This window comes from Hemicordylus capensis, chromosome 2 (assembly GCF_027244095.1).
Source record: "Hemicordylus capensis ecotype Gifberg chromosome 2, rHemCap1.1.pri, whole genome shotgun sequence".
In the NCBI taxonomy this organism is placed as follows: domain Eukaryota; kingdom Metazoa; phylum Chordata; class Lepidosauria; order Squamata; family Cordylidae; genus Hemicordylus; species Hemicordylus capensis.
In genome coordinates, this window is record NC_069658.1 from 341,009,304 (window position 1) to 341,026,048 (window position 16,745).

A 16,745-nucleotide genomic window follows, 5' to 3' on the forward strand; every position below is an offset into this window, starting at 1 on the left:
TTTCTATACTGTCTTTCATTAAAATAATCTCAAGGTGGTTTACACAACATTCAACAATATAAAACCATTAAAAAGCTATACAATAAGCATTAAAATGAAGTACAAAAATACAAATCTAATTAAAAGTTTAAAAAATATGTACAATATAACCATAAGATACAAAGCAGCAGAAAACAAAACACTCATCTAAAAGCCTGGGTAAAAAGCCAAGATTCTATTTGCTTTCTAAAAACTGTGATGGAGACTGGGGAGTGGAGGCTCACCGGGAGAGCATTCCAAAGTCTGGGGGCAATGACCGAGAAGGCCCTGTCCCGCATGCATGACAGGCAAGCCTCCCTCATTGTCAGCACACGGAGCAGGCCCCCTCTGATGACTAGTAGTGTGTCCGAACCGGTCCGGCGGCCATTCCAAAGAATGGCCGAACTGCCGGACCGGTCCGGCCCTGCCTGGTTCAGGTCCGGGTGGGGGGTATGCCTTTAAGGGCGGGAGGGCTTGCTTAGCCCTCCCGCCTCCTTGCCCCCGCCAGCGCCCGTATTTTCCAGTATAGGGGCGCTGGAAACCAGCCGCGCCCCCGCTGCCGCCGCGGCGAAAAAACTCCCAATGGTACTGCCAGCCCTCCCTCCCAGCTAGCTGCCCGCCCACCCGCTCACCGCTCACCCGATAGGAAACGAGAGGAGCTCCGGCACAGAGCTCCTCTCGTTTGGAAGGCCTCCGGCATAATGGTGTTTTGTGCGCGCGCGCATGCGCGCGCCACAAAGCACGCCGTTCGCCGGAGGCCCGGTCTACCCGCCGGGAAAGGGCCGGGTAGACCGGGCCTCCGATCGCTGGGTAGACCGGGCCTCCGGCGAACGGCGTGCTTTGTGGCGCGCGCATGCGCGCGCGCACAAAACACCATTATGCCGGAGGCCTTCCAAACGAGAGGAGCTCTGTGCCGGAGCTCCTCTCGTTTCCTATCGGGTGAGCGGTGAGCGGGTGGGCGGGCAGCTAGCTGGGAGGGAGGGCTGGCAGTACCATTGGGAGTTTTTTCGCCGCGGCGGCAGCGGGGGCGCGGCTGGTTTCCAGCGCCCCTATACTGGAAAATACGGGCGCTGGCGGGGGCAAGGAGGCGGGAGGGCTAAGCAAGCCCTCCCCGCCCTAAAAGCAAGGCCCCCCTTCGTTGCCGGTCCGGACTTCTCCGGACCGTGCACATCACTACTGATGACCTCGTTGAGCAGGCTGAAACCCTTGGGAGCAGGCAGTCCTTAAGGTAGCCAGGGCCAAACCATTTAGGGCTTTAAAGATCAGAAACAGCACATTGAATTGGACCCGGAAACAGATTGGCAGCCAATGTAGCTCTTTCAAAATGGGGGTAATATGGTCCCAGCGGGCACCTCCGGATAACATCCTAGCTACCGCATTTCGCACAAGCTGCACTTTCCGAATATTCTTCAAGGGCAGCCCCACGTAGAGCATGTAATAGTAATCCAGCCGTGACGTGACTAAGGCATGGGTAACTGTGGCCAGATCTGTCTTCTCGAGAATGGGATACAGCTGGCACACTAGTCGAAGCTGTGCAAGGCACCCCTGCCCACTGTCTCCACCTGAGCTTCCAAAAGCAGAGCCAGGCCCAGCAGTACCCCCAAGCTGCACACCTACTCTTTTAAGGAGAGTGCAACCCCATCCAGAACTGGTAGAATCTCCTCATCCCAATTGGCTCTCCTACTGACCAACAGTACCTCTGTCTTGCCTGGATTCAATCTCAGTTTGTTAGCCCACACCCAACCCATCACTGCCTCCAGCCCCCAATTCAGGACTTCCACTGCTGGACCTTCACTGAGAGGTCCAGCAGGACCAATAGGGATGTACCCCCCATCTAGTGCCCGGTGTAGGTCATCACAGCGACCTAGACACTTTCAGTCCTATATCCAGGACAGAAACCAGATTGAGAAGGGTCTCTGATGGCTGTAGTAGTCATATTTAGAAGGTTGACTTCCATCTTGAGAAATATGACTGGGTTGGACCATGGGATGTCTTCCTAGAAGCAAGTGGGAGCAAGAATTTTATTCAGATTTTTCTAAAATTTTAAAGAAAATTTATCTTAATTCTTGTCTTGTGTGATGAGTGAGTGCTTTCCTGCAGCACCCAATAATGCCTCATAAAGTCTAGCACTGTGATGTGGCACAGCTATGTCAGGGTACTGCTCATTAGAAGTTGTCGACTTGTTTTATTTTTGCTTTGAGAAGTGATTAAAAAAATATTTCCCCCTTTTTAGATTAACCTCCCCCACCCCCTGTCTCCGTCTTGTAATGCGAATATATTTGTATATTTTGCTTCTACCTGCACTAATATCCCAGGATAAGTTTTGAATTATTTCCCCCCCCTCCCCCTGCATTGGTTATATTTACATGGACTTAAGCCTTGCTTTCCTCATCTGAGTGGCTGTCTAGGTTGGAGCTTCTGTGGCTTCAGGGCTATTGTTCAACTTTTAACAGGACCCTTCCTTCTTTATGTGATCCTAGTCAATCTGGGATCATACAGTGGATACAATGACATCACAGAGCCAATTGGATTCAGCTACATGATTCTGTATATGTATACAAAATGCTCCCAGTCTCTTGATGGTTAACCACAGAAGAGCTTGAGTGCTATGGATCATAGCACTACCTGGGTTCCCTCTTAACCAGGCTGTTGAAACTTACTTCATATTCTGGTTAATATGGGAATCCTGGTTAGGGTTAATAATTGGTTGAAGTCAATGCAGGCATAGTCGTTAAAGCCATCAGGAGAAGAGCAAGGAAATTCATGTTGAAGAGAAGAGATAGTGAATAATCTTGCAACCTGTTCCTGAGTGCTTAATCATGGTTAAGAAATTAGTAGTGTTATGTCTATGCCAGACACATGCAGTGTTCCCTCTAACAGGGATTCCCAGGTGTTGTTGACTACAACTCCCATAATCCCCAAGCAAAAGCTCTTGCAGTTAGGGATGCTGGGAGTTGTAGTCAGCACCTGGGAATCTCTGTTAGAGGGAACCCTGGACACATGTGGATGCTGCCACCAGTGACAGAAGGCAATTCTATCTGGGAAGCTCTGAAGTCCCAGTTGCTGCGGAGTGCTACTATTCTCCCCTCTATTAAATGTGTTTAAATGCTGTTCCAGCATTCTTAAAGGATCTGCTCCAGGAACACTAACCTTCTGATCTGTCATTTCAGGCATGACTACCTGGGAGTCGGATAATTAAGCTGCAGCCATGGAAGGCAAGGGGCCTTATCGTATCTATGACCCTGGCGGGGGGACACCAGAAGAAGCATCTGCTGCTTTTGAACGCCTGGTGGAGGAAAATACTAAGCTGAAGGAAAAGATGCAGGGGATTAAGTCTCTAGGTAATGGTGAGGATGAGATGGAAGCTGAAGAGTGCAAATGCTTGATTTCCAGAGTTTGTGACAAATTTAGGAAAGCAGCTTTATTAAGCTGTAGCAATATAACTTCTGTGGCCACTTAGAAATTGATTAGCTGCAGCTCTTCCATAGAGAACAGGTTTCTTCATCATTTGCCCCTGCTAACTGGGCAAAGAGGCACCTTTTTAAAGTGGTGGTTCTCTGCATTAAGCAGGAGGAGAGCAACTGGCCTGATCCATCCCCAGCTCAGCATCCCTCCAGTGGCCGTTGCTGGTGTCTATGTCTCTTTTTAGATTGTGAGCCCTTTTGAGGACAGGAATCCATCTTATTTATTTATTGTTTCGCTATGTAAACCACTTTGGAAACTTCTGTTGAAAAGCAGTATATAAATATTTGTTGTGTGTAGTACTAGTTGTTGCATGAAGCAGGCTGAGAGAGTGGGTTGAGGTACGCTGAAAGATAACTGTAGTTAATGTTATGAGAATACATAGATTAGAGTGGAAAAAATACCACTCTAGCCTTTTAATAAAGTATAATTATAACCATTTGCTTGAGTGTGTTAAAGTCCGACGCTTGATTAAGATGACCTGTCTCTTATGTGCTGCACCACCAACGAGCCTTATCTTTTGGTGATAAGGATGTCACTCTACCATCTAAAAAGATCTTGCCTTGTACCTGCACACCACTGATGTGTGCCTCTGGTACTGATGTAAGGAACTATACATACGTACGTACGTGTGTGTGTGTGTGTGTGTGTGTGTGTGTACACAGACACACACACTCTCTCTCTCTCTCATGAATGGACTAAAAACACTTCTAAAAGTTACAACAGCTTTGTGGAATGCAATATAGATCTGGGCTTTTAAGCAGTGCTGCACACAGGAGACATTGCATTAAATTGTCCTTGAATACTGTAGCATCATCTGGTGAATAAATGACTATAGTTCCATTGTATGGAGAATGATCCATAATCCTTCTCAAATGCTGGCAAACCTTCTTGAATGTGTTGTTAATCTTCCAATAGCATTTTCGACAGATGGTGTCTAGGACTGGAGCCATAACAGGAAATATTTCCCTTCTATCCTTTTTCTATTCAGCAAGGTGGCTGATTTGTGTCCTTTGTCTGCCCTGGGACTATTAACTGCTTTATAGTCGTCCCTCACAGCCTTAGAGGATGCAATAGGGATGTGCACAGAATGGATTTTGTGTTTTATTTTGAGCTCGAAATAAAATGTGAAATGGTCAAAAACAGTGGTTGAGTCAGCTGTTGACGAAACAACTAAACATTTCAGGTGTTTTGGCCATAGGGAACAGTGGGGAAACCCCATTGTTCACCATGGGTAGCTCCTAGGGACACCAAAGTGGGTTATGTGATAAGACATGATGGGTGCTACCTTTGACCCAACCCACAAAAGAAATAGGCAAGCGGGCAATTTTTAACAAATGTGTAACTTTGCTCCCAAACCCCATAGAACCAATCAGCAAGGGAAAAATGATTCTCCAAAATGCCACTCGAAATATCAAAACGTTTCAATTGAAATGGTGTGTGTTGGGGGGGGGGGTTGTTTCAAGCTCGAAACACTCAAAACAGCCAGTTTTGGGTTGAAATGTTCACTGTTGAAACATTTTGCACATCCCTGGGATGTAGAGGGGTGTGTGTGTTTTTTGTTTATTTATTTTGCTACTCTCTCCTTCTGCCATATGAAGTTTTTAACTCCAGGAAGTGTGACTCTCTTGGACAGATTCCTGATGTTACAAACTCCACCTGCAGGGAGAAGAGAGCAGTGAAAACCACACCCCCTCTGTAGCCCTTCAGAGAACTTCATCCATTAGCATTAAAACTGAGCTGTGCATATGTATATCTGAAGTTCTTTGTTTGTTTCTTTGTTTCTTTATTTATTTTACATTTGATATCCTGCTCTTCCTCCAAGGAGCCCAGAGCGGTGTACTACATACTTAGGTTTCCCCTCACAACAACCCTGTGAAGTAAGTTAGGCTGAAAGAGAAGTGGCTGGCCCAGAGTCACCCAGCTAGTATCATGGCTGAATGGGGATTTGAACTCGGGTCTCCCCGGTCCTAGTCCAGCACTCTAACCACTACACCACGCTGGCTCTCTACATGCAGTACAGGATCAACGCGCATGTTAAACATTGCTATTAAACTCAGATAGCTTCATGAGTGATCCTTTCCGTATACAGAGATTGTCTCCATGATCATGCTGCTGCCTACAGTCAGATAGTCCTTTGCGCTACACTTCATACCTGTTGAACTTTTTTTCTTTTTCCAGAGAGTGAGTGAGTTTAAATAATATATGAAGTAGTTGTTAGAATGGAAATGCAATAAAGCAAGGCTAGGAATTGAAATTGCTTTTGGATCACACTAACTCTGCTGCACAAACCACTGGAAAGAATGACTGTGTAAATACAAAGGTATTTTAAATCATGTATTTGCTGTTTTGCCAGGGGAGTTATTGGAAGAATCACAGTTGGAAGCATCCAGACTACGTCAGAAAGTGGAGGACCTAGTGAAGGACAATGAAATGCTGAGATCTACCTCCTCTCTGGATAAACTAGCTGAAATAGCAGGTATGAGCATAAAAGGACCAATTAGTGACCATCTATCAATATATGTACTTGGGAACAGTGCTCCCTCTGAGGTGTGCGCATGCACACAAGTTTTTATATGTCCATCCAGTTAATTTGAGATCCTTCTCAGGTTGAATCATGAAGGCCCCATTCTGAATGCACATGTGCACACACTGCCTTGATATTGCCACTCAGAAGAAAACTCATTCCCCGCACAGGTGAAAGAAACTAGAGGGAACACTGCTTGGGAAGACTTGGATTGGTGTGTGTGGGAGGGGAGTTACATTTCACATAGTGAGGAAGCCTGTGGTTGTGGGGAGGTGAGAAGAAACATCAGGTCATAGGAAGCTGCCATATAGAGGTCATAGGAAGCTGCCATATAGAGGTCAGACTGTTGGGGACTTCTGGTTGGACTGCTAACGAGGCTGCATGCTTCCCACAGGGGAGACCAAGGAGGAGTTATTTTGGGGTTTTTTGAGTCTTCATAATACCACCACCACCACCACCCTGGATTAAAGGGTTTGGATCAAGATTGCCCATTGCATCCCCCGGAGCCTGCTCCTTATCTCAAATGCTGTGCCGGAAGGTACAGTTTTGATTCAAGTTGAGCGGTGGGGGTTGGGATTCATCAAGCTGTACTCCTCCTTTGGAAATCCACGGACAGAAGCCTGTCAGGCATCCAGTTTCTTTCGGTTTGGATTATAATTAATGGTTAAAGTTCAAGAAGTTCACCCCGAAGCGTGGTCAGTGATAAATTGCTGGAATTCTACTTGCTGTTGTTGTAACGATTGGATTGATGTCAAGCCGTTGCTGTGAAGTCCTCGTGAGTTTGCCAACCATAAATTAAGGTTAGGAATTTGATCTGTGTGTTGAACGGATGGTTAAAAGCTTCAGAACTTAAAAAGCAAAGCAGTTGGGACTATTTTGTTAGTCCTCCTGAGAGAGTTAAACTTAAGGAACAAGTGAATTGTTGTTTGCTGCTGAATATGTCCATCAGAAAGTGCACCAATTAGATGAAGAAGGCGGCTCATTGAACCATGGGAAAATTAAACTTGCGGTGATAAGATAGAATGGTTGTGGTTTGGAGCTGAGTTTATTGGGAAATAATTGGAGGCCTGTACATTTTTGGATAACAAGGAGACTGAATCTGGCTGTAAGAGCTGTATTGCTGGGTTTGAGCGTTCACATATTGAACGTTCACATTTTGAACTATGAGAACAAGAGTTGAAAATAATGCAAAAAGCTAAACAGCAGAACCAAACACAAGCCAAAAGGCTTTCTGTCTCAAACGCAAGCCTGGGTGAAGGGAAAATGCCTTCAGAGTTGAATGAGACACTAGTTGCTATGAAACAGTTACTAGAAGCTAATTCTGGCACCTTGCAACAAGTTAGTCAAGTCATACAAACATTGAATAAGAGAACATCAAATATTGAGGAGACAGTGAAAAAATTAGCTGATGACAATAAAGAATTTAAAAGAAGGGTGGAAACTTTGGAGCAAGACTTAGGATCATTAAGAGATGATAGGGAGAAATTATTAGATCAGATGGCTTTGCTGGAACTGAGGCAAAAAGAGCATTTTCTGAGGTTTAGAGGAATCCCAGGAAAAACTGGGCAAGATATCAAAGTGCTTAAGGAGGAACTTGCACTACTTTTGGGAATTTCAGTTGAAGAGATGGAAAAGCAGATAGACTCAGTTTTTCATGTGAATTCGGCCTATGCTACAATAAACAAGGTACCCAGAGATTGTATGGTTCAATTTAATTCCAAATCAAATACAGAGCAGATACTGTAAGCACATTTTGCTAAAGCCCTTACCATTGAAGGCCAACAGGTAGAAGTTTTGAAAGAAATACCATCCAGGAGCTTAACGAAACGTAAGGATTACAAATTTTTAACAGATGCTTCAAATGCCAATGGAATACGCTTCAGATGGGAAGTGCCTGAAAGGGTCTCCTTTTTTAACAAGGGGAAGAGGAACAGAATTACAGAGCTCCTCAAAGCGCAAGAATTTTGGCATAAATACAAAAAACCTTTAATTTCAGAGCACCCAGTGCCTTGAACACACAATTCTAACTAGTCAAGATGGATTACAGAATAGTCTCATGGAATGTCAATGGACTAAATAACAGAACTAAAAGGACTAAAAATTTTCATTTTCTTAAAAAACAAAGTTTGGGCATTATATGCTTACAGGAGACACATATTAGAAAACAAGACAGAAAATATTTGATTAATAAGGCCTTGGGGCAAGAATTCATTTCCTCTGACAAGGGAAAAAAAAAAGAGGGGTAGTGCTCTATGTGAAGCAACAATTTGAATCCAAGTTGATTTTTAAAGATGAAGAGGGTAGGGTGCTTGCTCTGGAAATTATAGCTGCCAGAGTCAAAACGGTGATAATTGGAATCTATGCACCCAATGAAAAAAAAGTAGAATTCTATAAATATTTAGAACAGAAGATGGCTGAGTTATCAAATGCTAACTTAGTCTTACTGGAAGATTTTAATGGGGTCGTCTCTACAACTTTGGATTGAAAATCGGATACGTCTGAAAAGAATTTGGAAGGCAGGCTACCAAAAGCCTTCTTTGATTTAGCAGAACACATGGATCTGTATGATTTGTGGAGAATTAAAAATTCAAATGCAAGGGAGTATACCTATTTCTCTGAAAGATACAACTCCCACTCAAGGATAGATATGGCCTGGACATCTAAATCTATTACGTTGTGTATGAAAAGAATGGATATTTTGCCCAGAACTTTTTCAGATCATAATGCAATTTGCTTCACATGGAAGAAGACGGGAACGGTAGCCTTTCGCTGGAGACTGAATGAATACTTGTTGGAAAAAAGCGGAAATTGTGGAGAAAGCCAAAAGGAAGTTAAAGAATTATTTCGAACTGAGTTTAAACCAAGGAATGGACAATAAAATAGTTTGGGACGCAAGAAAAGCAGTTATGAGATGCTTTTTTATACAACAGAATGCATACCTTAAAAAACAAAGGGGATTGAAAAAAAGAGAGATTACTGATGGAGATTTCTAAAAAAGAAAGAGAACTCCTATTGACTAAGGACAAGCAGAAAACTATTTAAGTCATTAAAATGCTTCAGCAACCGCTCTCTATGTTGCTATTAAATGAAATTGAACGGAATTTAAAATATGCGAAGCAAAAGACATTTGAATTTGCAAACAAGCCAGGCAAGTGATTGGCTTGGAAAATTAGAAGTGAGAAAAAGAATAAGCACATTTCCAAGATATCAACAAAAATGGGCTTTCCTATGATGAAAGGGAAATAAAAGGGGAATTCTTCAGATATTACGCTGAATTATATAAAGGAAACAAAAGTAGAAGATATAAAAATCGATAAATTTCTGAAGACACAAAATATTCCACAACTTTCCAAGGATCATATAGAAATTATGAATGCACCGATATCAATAATGGAAATAACTGAAGTAATAAGCCAAAGCAAAGCCAATAAAGCGCCAGGGCCCGACGGCTTACCAGCTTTGTACTACAAATCTTTTAAAGATCAATTATTACAGCCTTTGCTATGGACGATGAATGATATTTTGCAAAGAGGAAATATGCCGGAGTCTTGGAAGTATGCCAGCATTGCAGTAATTCCAAAACCGGATCAAGATTCAATGCAAGTTAAGAATTACAGGCCAATCTCACTGTTAAATAACAATTATAAACTTTTTGCTGCCATTTTGGCAAGGAGAATGAAGGTTGTACTAAGATCAAGCAGGCTTTTTGCCAAAAAGGCAATTAAGAGAACAGTCCTGAATGTATTGGAGTATTATGAAAAACATAATGATAAACAGATAGCTATGATCTTTCTGGATACAGAGAAAGCATTTGACAGTGTCTCCTGGCAGTTTATGTGGAGGCTGCTGGATGCAATGGGAGTTGGTAATAATTTTATTAGGGCCATTAAGACAATATATTTAGAGCAATATGCTAAAATTATTATAAATGGGGAACTATCAAATAATTGTAAAATACAAAAAGGAACTGGACAAGGCTGTCCACTTTCCCCATTACTTTTTATATTAGTTCTGGAAGTGCTTTGTAGAAATATTAGAGAAGATGAACAAATACAAGGCCTGAAAGTAGGGAGACAGGAGTATGAACTTAGAGCCTTTGAGGATGAAGTGGTGTTTTTTCTAGAATATCCATTAGAGAAGATCGGAAGGCTCTTGGAAAAAATAGAACAATTTGGGCAATTGGCTGGGTTTTGTATAAATAAGAGTAAAACGAAGGTGTTGACAAAAAATACAGACCAAAAATCCATGATAGACTTTATGAAATAAGCAAATTGAAAGTGGAGAAGAAAATTAAATACTTGGGCGTCTGGCTGACAAAATTCTTTGTTTTCAAATAATTATATCAAAACATGGAATACAGTAAAAATTGATTTGCAAAGATGGACTAGAATGAACTTATCTTTAATGGGAAGAATTTCAGTTGTGAAGATGAATGTTCTACCTAAAGAACATTCCAAACTATTTCTTTTCCAAACTATTCCTATAATTAATACGTTAACCTGTTTCAAGCAATGGCAAAAGGACATAGCTAAATTTGTTTGGCAAGGGAAAAGACCAAGAATTAAATTTAAAAATTTAACAGATGCTAAAGAAAGAGGTGGTCTTACCCTGCCGGATTTCAGGTTGTATTTTGATGCTGTTTGTTTGACGTGGTTAAAAGAATGGATATCATTAAGAAATCCCAGAATACTTGATCTGGAAAGATTCGATAGAAGGTTTGGATGGCATTCATATCTGTGGTATGATAAAACCAAGTGCATAAAGATTTTCTTAATCACTATGTAAGAAGGAGTCTAATGGGAGTGAGGGTAAAATACAAAAAATGGCTGGAATCTAAAATTCCACTATGGGTATCCCCGATTGAAGCTTTGGCACGTAAAGAGACAAATATGCAATCTGAATGGGGTACCTATAGGGACTTGTTATGTTCTCAAGAGAAGGGCTGTAAATTAAAAAATCTAATCAAAGTACAAAATTTGCTTAGAAACTGGTTTCAGTATCATCAGCTAAACGAAATTTACAAGAAGGATTTTAAAGTTGGTTTTGAGGATCAAATGTTGAGATTCGAGAAGGAGTTGTGTGAAAATTATGAAAAATTAGTCTCTAAGATGTATAAGTTGTTGCTTTTGGAGGATACAAGAGATGAAGTGGTTAAAACGATTATGATAAAATGAGCTCAAGATGTGGGACATAATATAGATATGGCTGCTTGGGAAAAATTATGGAAAACTGATTTAAAGTTCACTACATGTTATACTTTAAAAGAAAATTATTATAAGATGATGTACAGGTGGTATTTGACACCGAAAAAATTAGCATTAGTGTATAAAAATGTTCCAAACAAATGTTGGAAATGTGGACAATGTGAAGGAACTTTTTTCCATATGTGGTGGTCATGCGGGAAGGCAAAGGCTTTTTGGGATATGATATATAATGAGCTGAAGAAAATTTTTAAAATGACATTTCCTAAGAGGCCAGAATCCTTCCTGCTGGGAATAACTCAAGGAGAGTTCTCTAGAAGAAACTTAACTTTTTTTATGTATGCAACCACGGTGGCTAGAATAGTATATGCGCAGAAATGGAAAGACACTAAAATGCTCTCAAAAGAAGACTAGTTGATAAAAATTTTGGAATACACTGGGGAGGGAACTTAAAACCTGCTCTTCTCAGAGTGGCTCCATCCCCTGAGGGTAATATTTTACAGTGCGCACACATCAAGTCTCCCATTCATATGCAACCAGGGTGTACCCTGCTTAGCTAAGGGGACAAGTCATGCTTGGTACCACAAGACCAGCTCTCCTCCTCCTTGTGATGCCATCGGCTGCTTTGTATGGTGATACTAGGAAATGTAAACCCTTGCTTAATTAATTAATTTAATTTAATATGCACACCAAATCCATTGTGCTCCTTGAAGAAGACAAATTTACTGCAACATGAAAACATGTATAGCAAAGCTATGAAGACTCATTTTTTTCATCCCAGCTTTTAACTAGACTTAGAATTTTAAAACTGTTTTAATGTTTTAAACTTGTTTTAATTGGTTGTTTTATTGTAAACTACCCAGGGCCATGAGTTTTGGGCAGTATATGAATATGTTAAATAAAATAAATAAATCAACGTAGAACTAGCTTGCCCACCTAGCTTGCTCTAAGATAAGAGAGTGCTTGTCTCGGTGGCATATTTTTCCCACTAGACATAAAGCATGTTGGCAATGGCCTAAACCAAAGCTATGTGATACCATAACATTCTATTTTTAAATGGTTATTCTTAAACTCTTTCAATAAAGATGCTCCTTGAACTGGTTTTAGAAATACAAATAAGAATCCTGGGGGTTTAAAGTATTATGAATATGGATTTTTTGAACTTCTTTCATTATTGCCGTATTTCCTTGCAAATATAAAAACATTTTTGAGTGTTGGCAGAGAATTGTGTAGCACAATTTCTGAAAATAGTGTGACTGTTCTGGGCATGGCCAAGCCCGACCTTAGGGTGGGGCGACCAGGGTTGTAGCCCCAGGCCCCTTGTTTGGAGGGGTTCCGCTGTGCCAACAAGTGGTGGGCAGCCATGCAGACTGCCTGCATGTGCGGCAGCCTGCTGCCACCATGTGTGCTTGCCTAGGGCAGGGGGGATACAAGCCCCTTGCTCCCTGCGCCTCACGCAGGGAGCACGGCTCCACTTTGAAATGGGACCGTGTGCTCCGTGTTCACAGAGTGGCCGGGAGCTGCTCCCCTGGCGTTTCAGAGTGAGGCCACGCCCCCTGCTGCATCTGACATCAGATGACATCAGGCACAGGGGGTGGGCCCCGAGCCCCGCACCCCACAAGGGATGGCTCTGGGCCTGGCTTTCAATTCCTGTGACACAAATGCTGTCCCTGGAAGTATCAGCAGGATGTGGCAATAGTCACATCATCAGCTTATCCTCCTGAGAGTGATGGCTCTAAGTTAGGAAATGGCAACCTTTAGACTGGTTCAGACATTCAAAGCAACCTTATCTGGCCCCATGGTGACTACCAAATGTTAACCAAGGTATGCTTAAAACAAACCTTTGCTCACAACTTTACTTGTAAAGAGAATAAGTAGAGACTCTGTGCATTACAGAGTAGTTCAGAACACTGGAGCCAGGTAGGTCTCTGGGTCATCTAGGAGAGACCATATTACTACTCTGTTGAAGGAATTGCACTGGCTACCGATATGTTTCTGGGCAAAATACAAGGTGCTGGTCATTACCTATAAAGCCCTTAACAGCTTAGGCCCTGGCTATTTAAGAGAACGTCGTCTTCACCATGAGCCCCACTGCCTGCTAAGATTATCTGGAGAGGTTTGCCTGCAGCTGCTGCCAGCTCATCTGGCAGCTACTTTGGAACGGGCCTTCTCCTTTATTTCACTCCTTGTTGAAATGAGAGCCTCCCCATCTCTGGCAACTTATAAAAAGCCACTGAAGACACATTTATTCACCCAGCCTTTTAATTAGATTTATAGTTTTAAATAGTTTTAATGCTGGGTTTTAAATGTGTTTAATCTTTTAAATTATTTTAATTGTTAATTGATTTAATGTTTTAAATTATTTTAATTATAAACCGCCCAGAGACACAAGTTTTAGGTGGTATAGAAATATTTTAAATAAATAATATTATGGCAAAGGTATCCTACTGAAAGCTGGTCTGGGGACAGATTTCTTAGTTTTGATGGGAGGAAGGACCAGAAATAGGTCCAGTGCTTGATGTCTAAAAATAACCTTCTGTTGTCCAACCCTACTGTGCAATCCTTCTGCATCCTGCCTGCCAAAATCCTTCACCAGCACTCCAGTCCCCTTACCTCCTCAAGTCTCCCAGATGTCTGCCTGCAAAGTTCCCTTTCTGTATGTCACTGATTATCCTCCGAAATCTTCTTGCATACCAAAACAGCTGCTCCCCCTCCAGTACTGCCAGCCTAAACATTCCTGTAATGACACTCTCTGATGCCTGAACTGCTTATTTAAATAAAGTGTGGGAGAGGCTGATTGAGTCATGAAGTAGTAGACATTCCTTTGTAAAGAAGTCCTCTGACACACAAAAGTTTTGAAAACTTCTGCTTTAGGGGGCAGCCTCTCCCATACCTCGTTAATTGAGTTCAGCACAAGAGGTAGGATATTTGCGGTTGGGGCTGCCAACCCCCATGAATTGTCCTGAAATTTCCAGGAATCGGCATCAGTCTCCAAGTGGCTACTGTAAGCAATCTTGGAGATTTCAGTGGCTAGATATAATTAAAAATTGCGGGATGGAGGGGGGGAGGAAACTCCAGTAATAGCTTTAGTCAGAGTTAGCAGCCCTACATGCAGTAATGTAAAACTCCTTCAGTTGAGATCACCAGGCCTGCTCCTTTGAAATCTTTAGATAATCTGTAAAAAAAGATATCTTTCCCAATAGATTTCCAGGATTTTTTAAAAGTTTAGGGTTATTTAAAGCAGAATCTTCTACTACAATTACTACTAAATATTTATACCCTGCCACAGAAACAGCAACCATTTATCCTCCTGTGCGAGCTGAATGGGCTGCAAGTGGAAATGTTGAAGGGCGATTTTGATCTTTCAGTATTACATGTGCTGTGCCCACGAGGAAAGGGGGAAATTTCAGCTGACACTGAGCTAAGGCTATTTGTATACATTTGCATTGCACACCAAAAATTGCTCGAACCATCTCCTCTGAGACCAGCCATTGCTTTCTGCATGTGGAGAAATGCAGAGGTATGTGGAGTTGTTTTTTAGGGTGTGTGATTAATGGGACTCTGGAACTGCTTAAAACAAGACGGCAAAATAGTGAATGCCATGACTTTAGACCGAGGGTGGGCAAACTTGGCCCTCTAGCTGTTGTTGAACTACAACTCTTAAATTGTGGCTGGGGGTGATGGGAATTGTAGTTCAACAACAGCTGGACAGCCAAGTTCCCTAGCCCTGCTCTAGATTCTTGGACATACTTTCTTAATTGTTTGTATTAACAGTTCGTTTGGTTTAGCCATACCTGACGGGGCCAGTTAAATACAAGTAATGGTTGCGATGGGGTCATGTTGTCTTCCCGAAGAAACTAAAACCCATTTCCTGTAATTCAGGAAGTGAGATTCCCTCCCTACTTGTCTGTGCATACATTTTCCTTCTTTGCCCTCCTTTTCCTCCTTCCCTTTTCTGTACCTCTTCACTGCTGTTATTTCTGCCAAATCATATCTCTGGAAACAGAAACATGTACTTATATTATTTTACTTCTCTTTTACAGGAGGAGTGCCAGATCGTTGTTCTTCCCCAGTAGCTCCAAGTGAAGCCCAAAAAGAGCTGGAAAAAGTCACACAGAAGCCATCCTCCAGCGTAAGAAATCTTGAGTGGTAAATTGTCTGGGTAAATACAATGAGTAAAGTTGCACTCCTGTGCTCACTTGCTAGGGAGTAAGCCCCATTGTACTCAGTACGGCTTACTTCTGAGAAAGCATGCATAAAATTGGGTTGCTAGATTGCTAAGTGAACTCAAAGAAGGGAATATATATAAATAGTTCTGATGAACCATTGGAATTTGAGGGTTATGCCTTTTTAGTACAGCTTTATTCTTGGAAGAAGGGAACTGCTGAATTGGAACTGCTGAATTCCATAGCAATTGGCCCTTGCTAATCCTCACTACTACTTTTGTGAGGTGGGCTATCAGAGAACCCATTTTACAGATGCAGAACTGGGGCTGAAAGAGCGACATCTTAAACCACCCAGTGAGCATTATGACAAAAGGCTGTATCTTATCCCAGCATCTTGCATCTGAAGATAAAATAATTGTTGTATTCTGGCAAATTATTTGAGAATGATCATAGCTCTATTTCACTCTGTAGCATCGAAACTATAATTTTCTAATAGTTACTAGGTAGAAATTATCTTAACACTTCTCTAGTTTGGATAACATGCTACCTTGCTATCCACGTTCTCTTTTGTGTGGAGAAATTTGCAAGTTAACATGGCTAGCTGCTCAAATAAAATATATCACTTCACCTGTTTGTTTTTAAAACAACTTGATCACTAGCATAAGCAGTTTCTCCCTCCAGACTTGTTAAACTTGGTTAAATGGGTTAATAATGTAATCCCTGCATTGTTCACTTCAGTGAAGCCTGGTGGGATTTAGGATGTTTAACTCTATTTTCTTTTCCTTCTCCAACTCTCTACAGGGGTCGTCTTCGGAGTTTGAAATTGTTGGTGCTGAAGAGAAGAGGTCCTCCCAGGGGAGCAGCAGGAAATCTGTAAGTGGATCTAAAAGTTTATTTAGGCTGAAATGTGAAGAAAAGTCTTATATGGACTGCTGTTCAGCAGCTCAGAGTGTATAATGTGTTGTGCAGTTATACTGCATGTTGCTCCTTATGAAATTTAGATAGATGGGAATGTGATACGGGGAACAGGGGGCTAGGGAGCCACCTAGAGGAAGAAAACCAAACTAGTCAGTAGGCAGTTATTGTTACATCATATACAGTGTGTTTCAAAATAAAATAAGCAAACAGTAAGATAGGTCCATGAACCAAGTTGATTATAGGACCATTTTCGACCGTGGAAAGATGGCACATAGCAAGGAGGGAAGGAGTGCATCTGAACCAAATGTGCTGGGTTTATTTTCCATTTGTGCACTACCCTTTTCCTGGGAGCCCAGGGTTAGTCAGCAAACTAAACAAATCGGTGAGCAAAATAACCAAAAAATTAAACATTCATTTTAAAATATCTAATTAAAAGCCAACAAACACAGCCAC

General features: G+C 41.9%; 1 protein-coding gene across 3 annotated transcripts in view; it reads left to right on the forward strand.

Moving 5' to 3' along the window:
• The window catches only part of TNIP1 (TNFAIP3 interacting protein 1), a 74,066-nt gene that overhangs the window by 27,120 nt on the left and 30,201 nt on the right, over window positions 1–16,745 (forward strand). For all 3 annotated transcript variants that reach the window (XM_053296665.1, XM_053296664.1, XM_053296666.1), the window contains exons 2-5: window positions 3,189–3,359; window positions 5,837–5,959; window positions 15,252–15,340; window positions 16,176–16,247. In XM_053296665.1, the coding sequence (XP_053152640.1) occupies window positions 3,227–3,359; window positions 5,837–5,959; window positions 15,252–15,340; window positions 16,176–16,247 (417 nt within the window). In that variant the 5' untranslated portion in view covers window positions 3,189–3,226. The remainder of the gene's footprint in view (window positions 1–3,188; window positions 3,360–5,836; window positions 5,960–15,251; window positions 15,341–16,175; window positions 16,248–16,745) is intronic.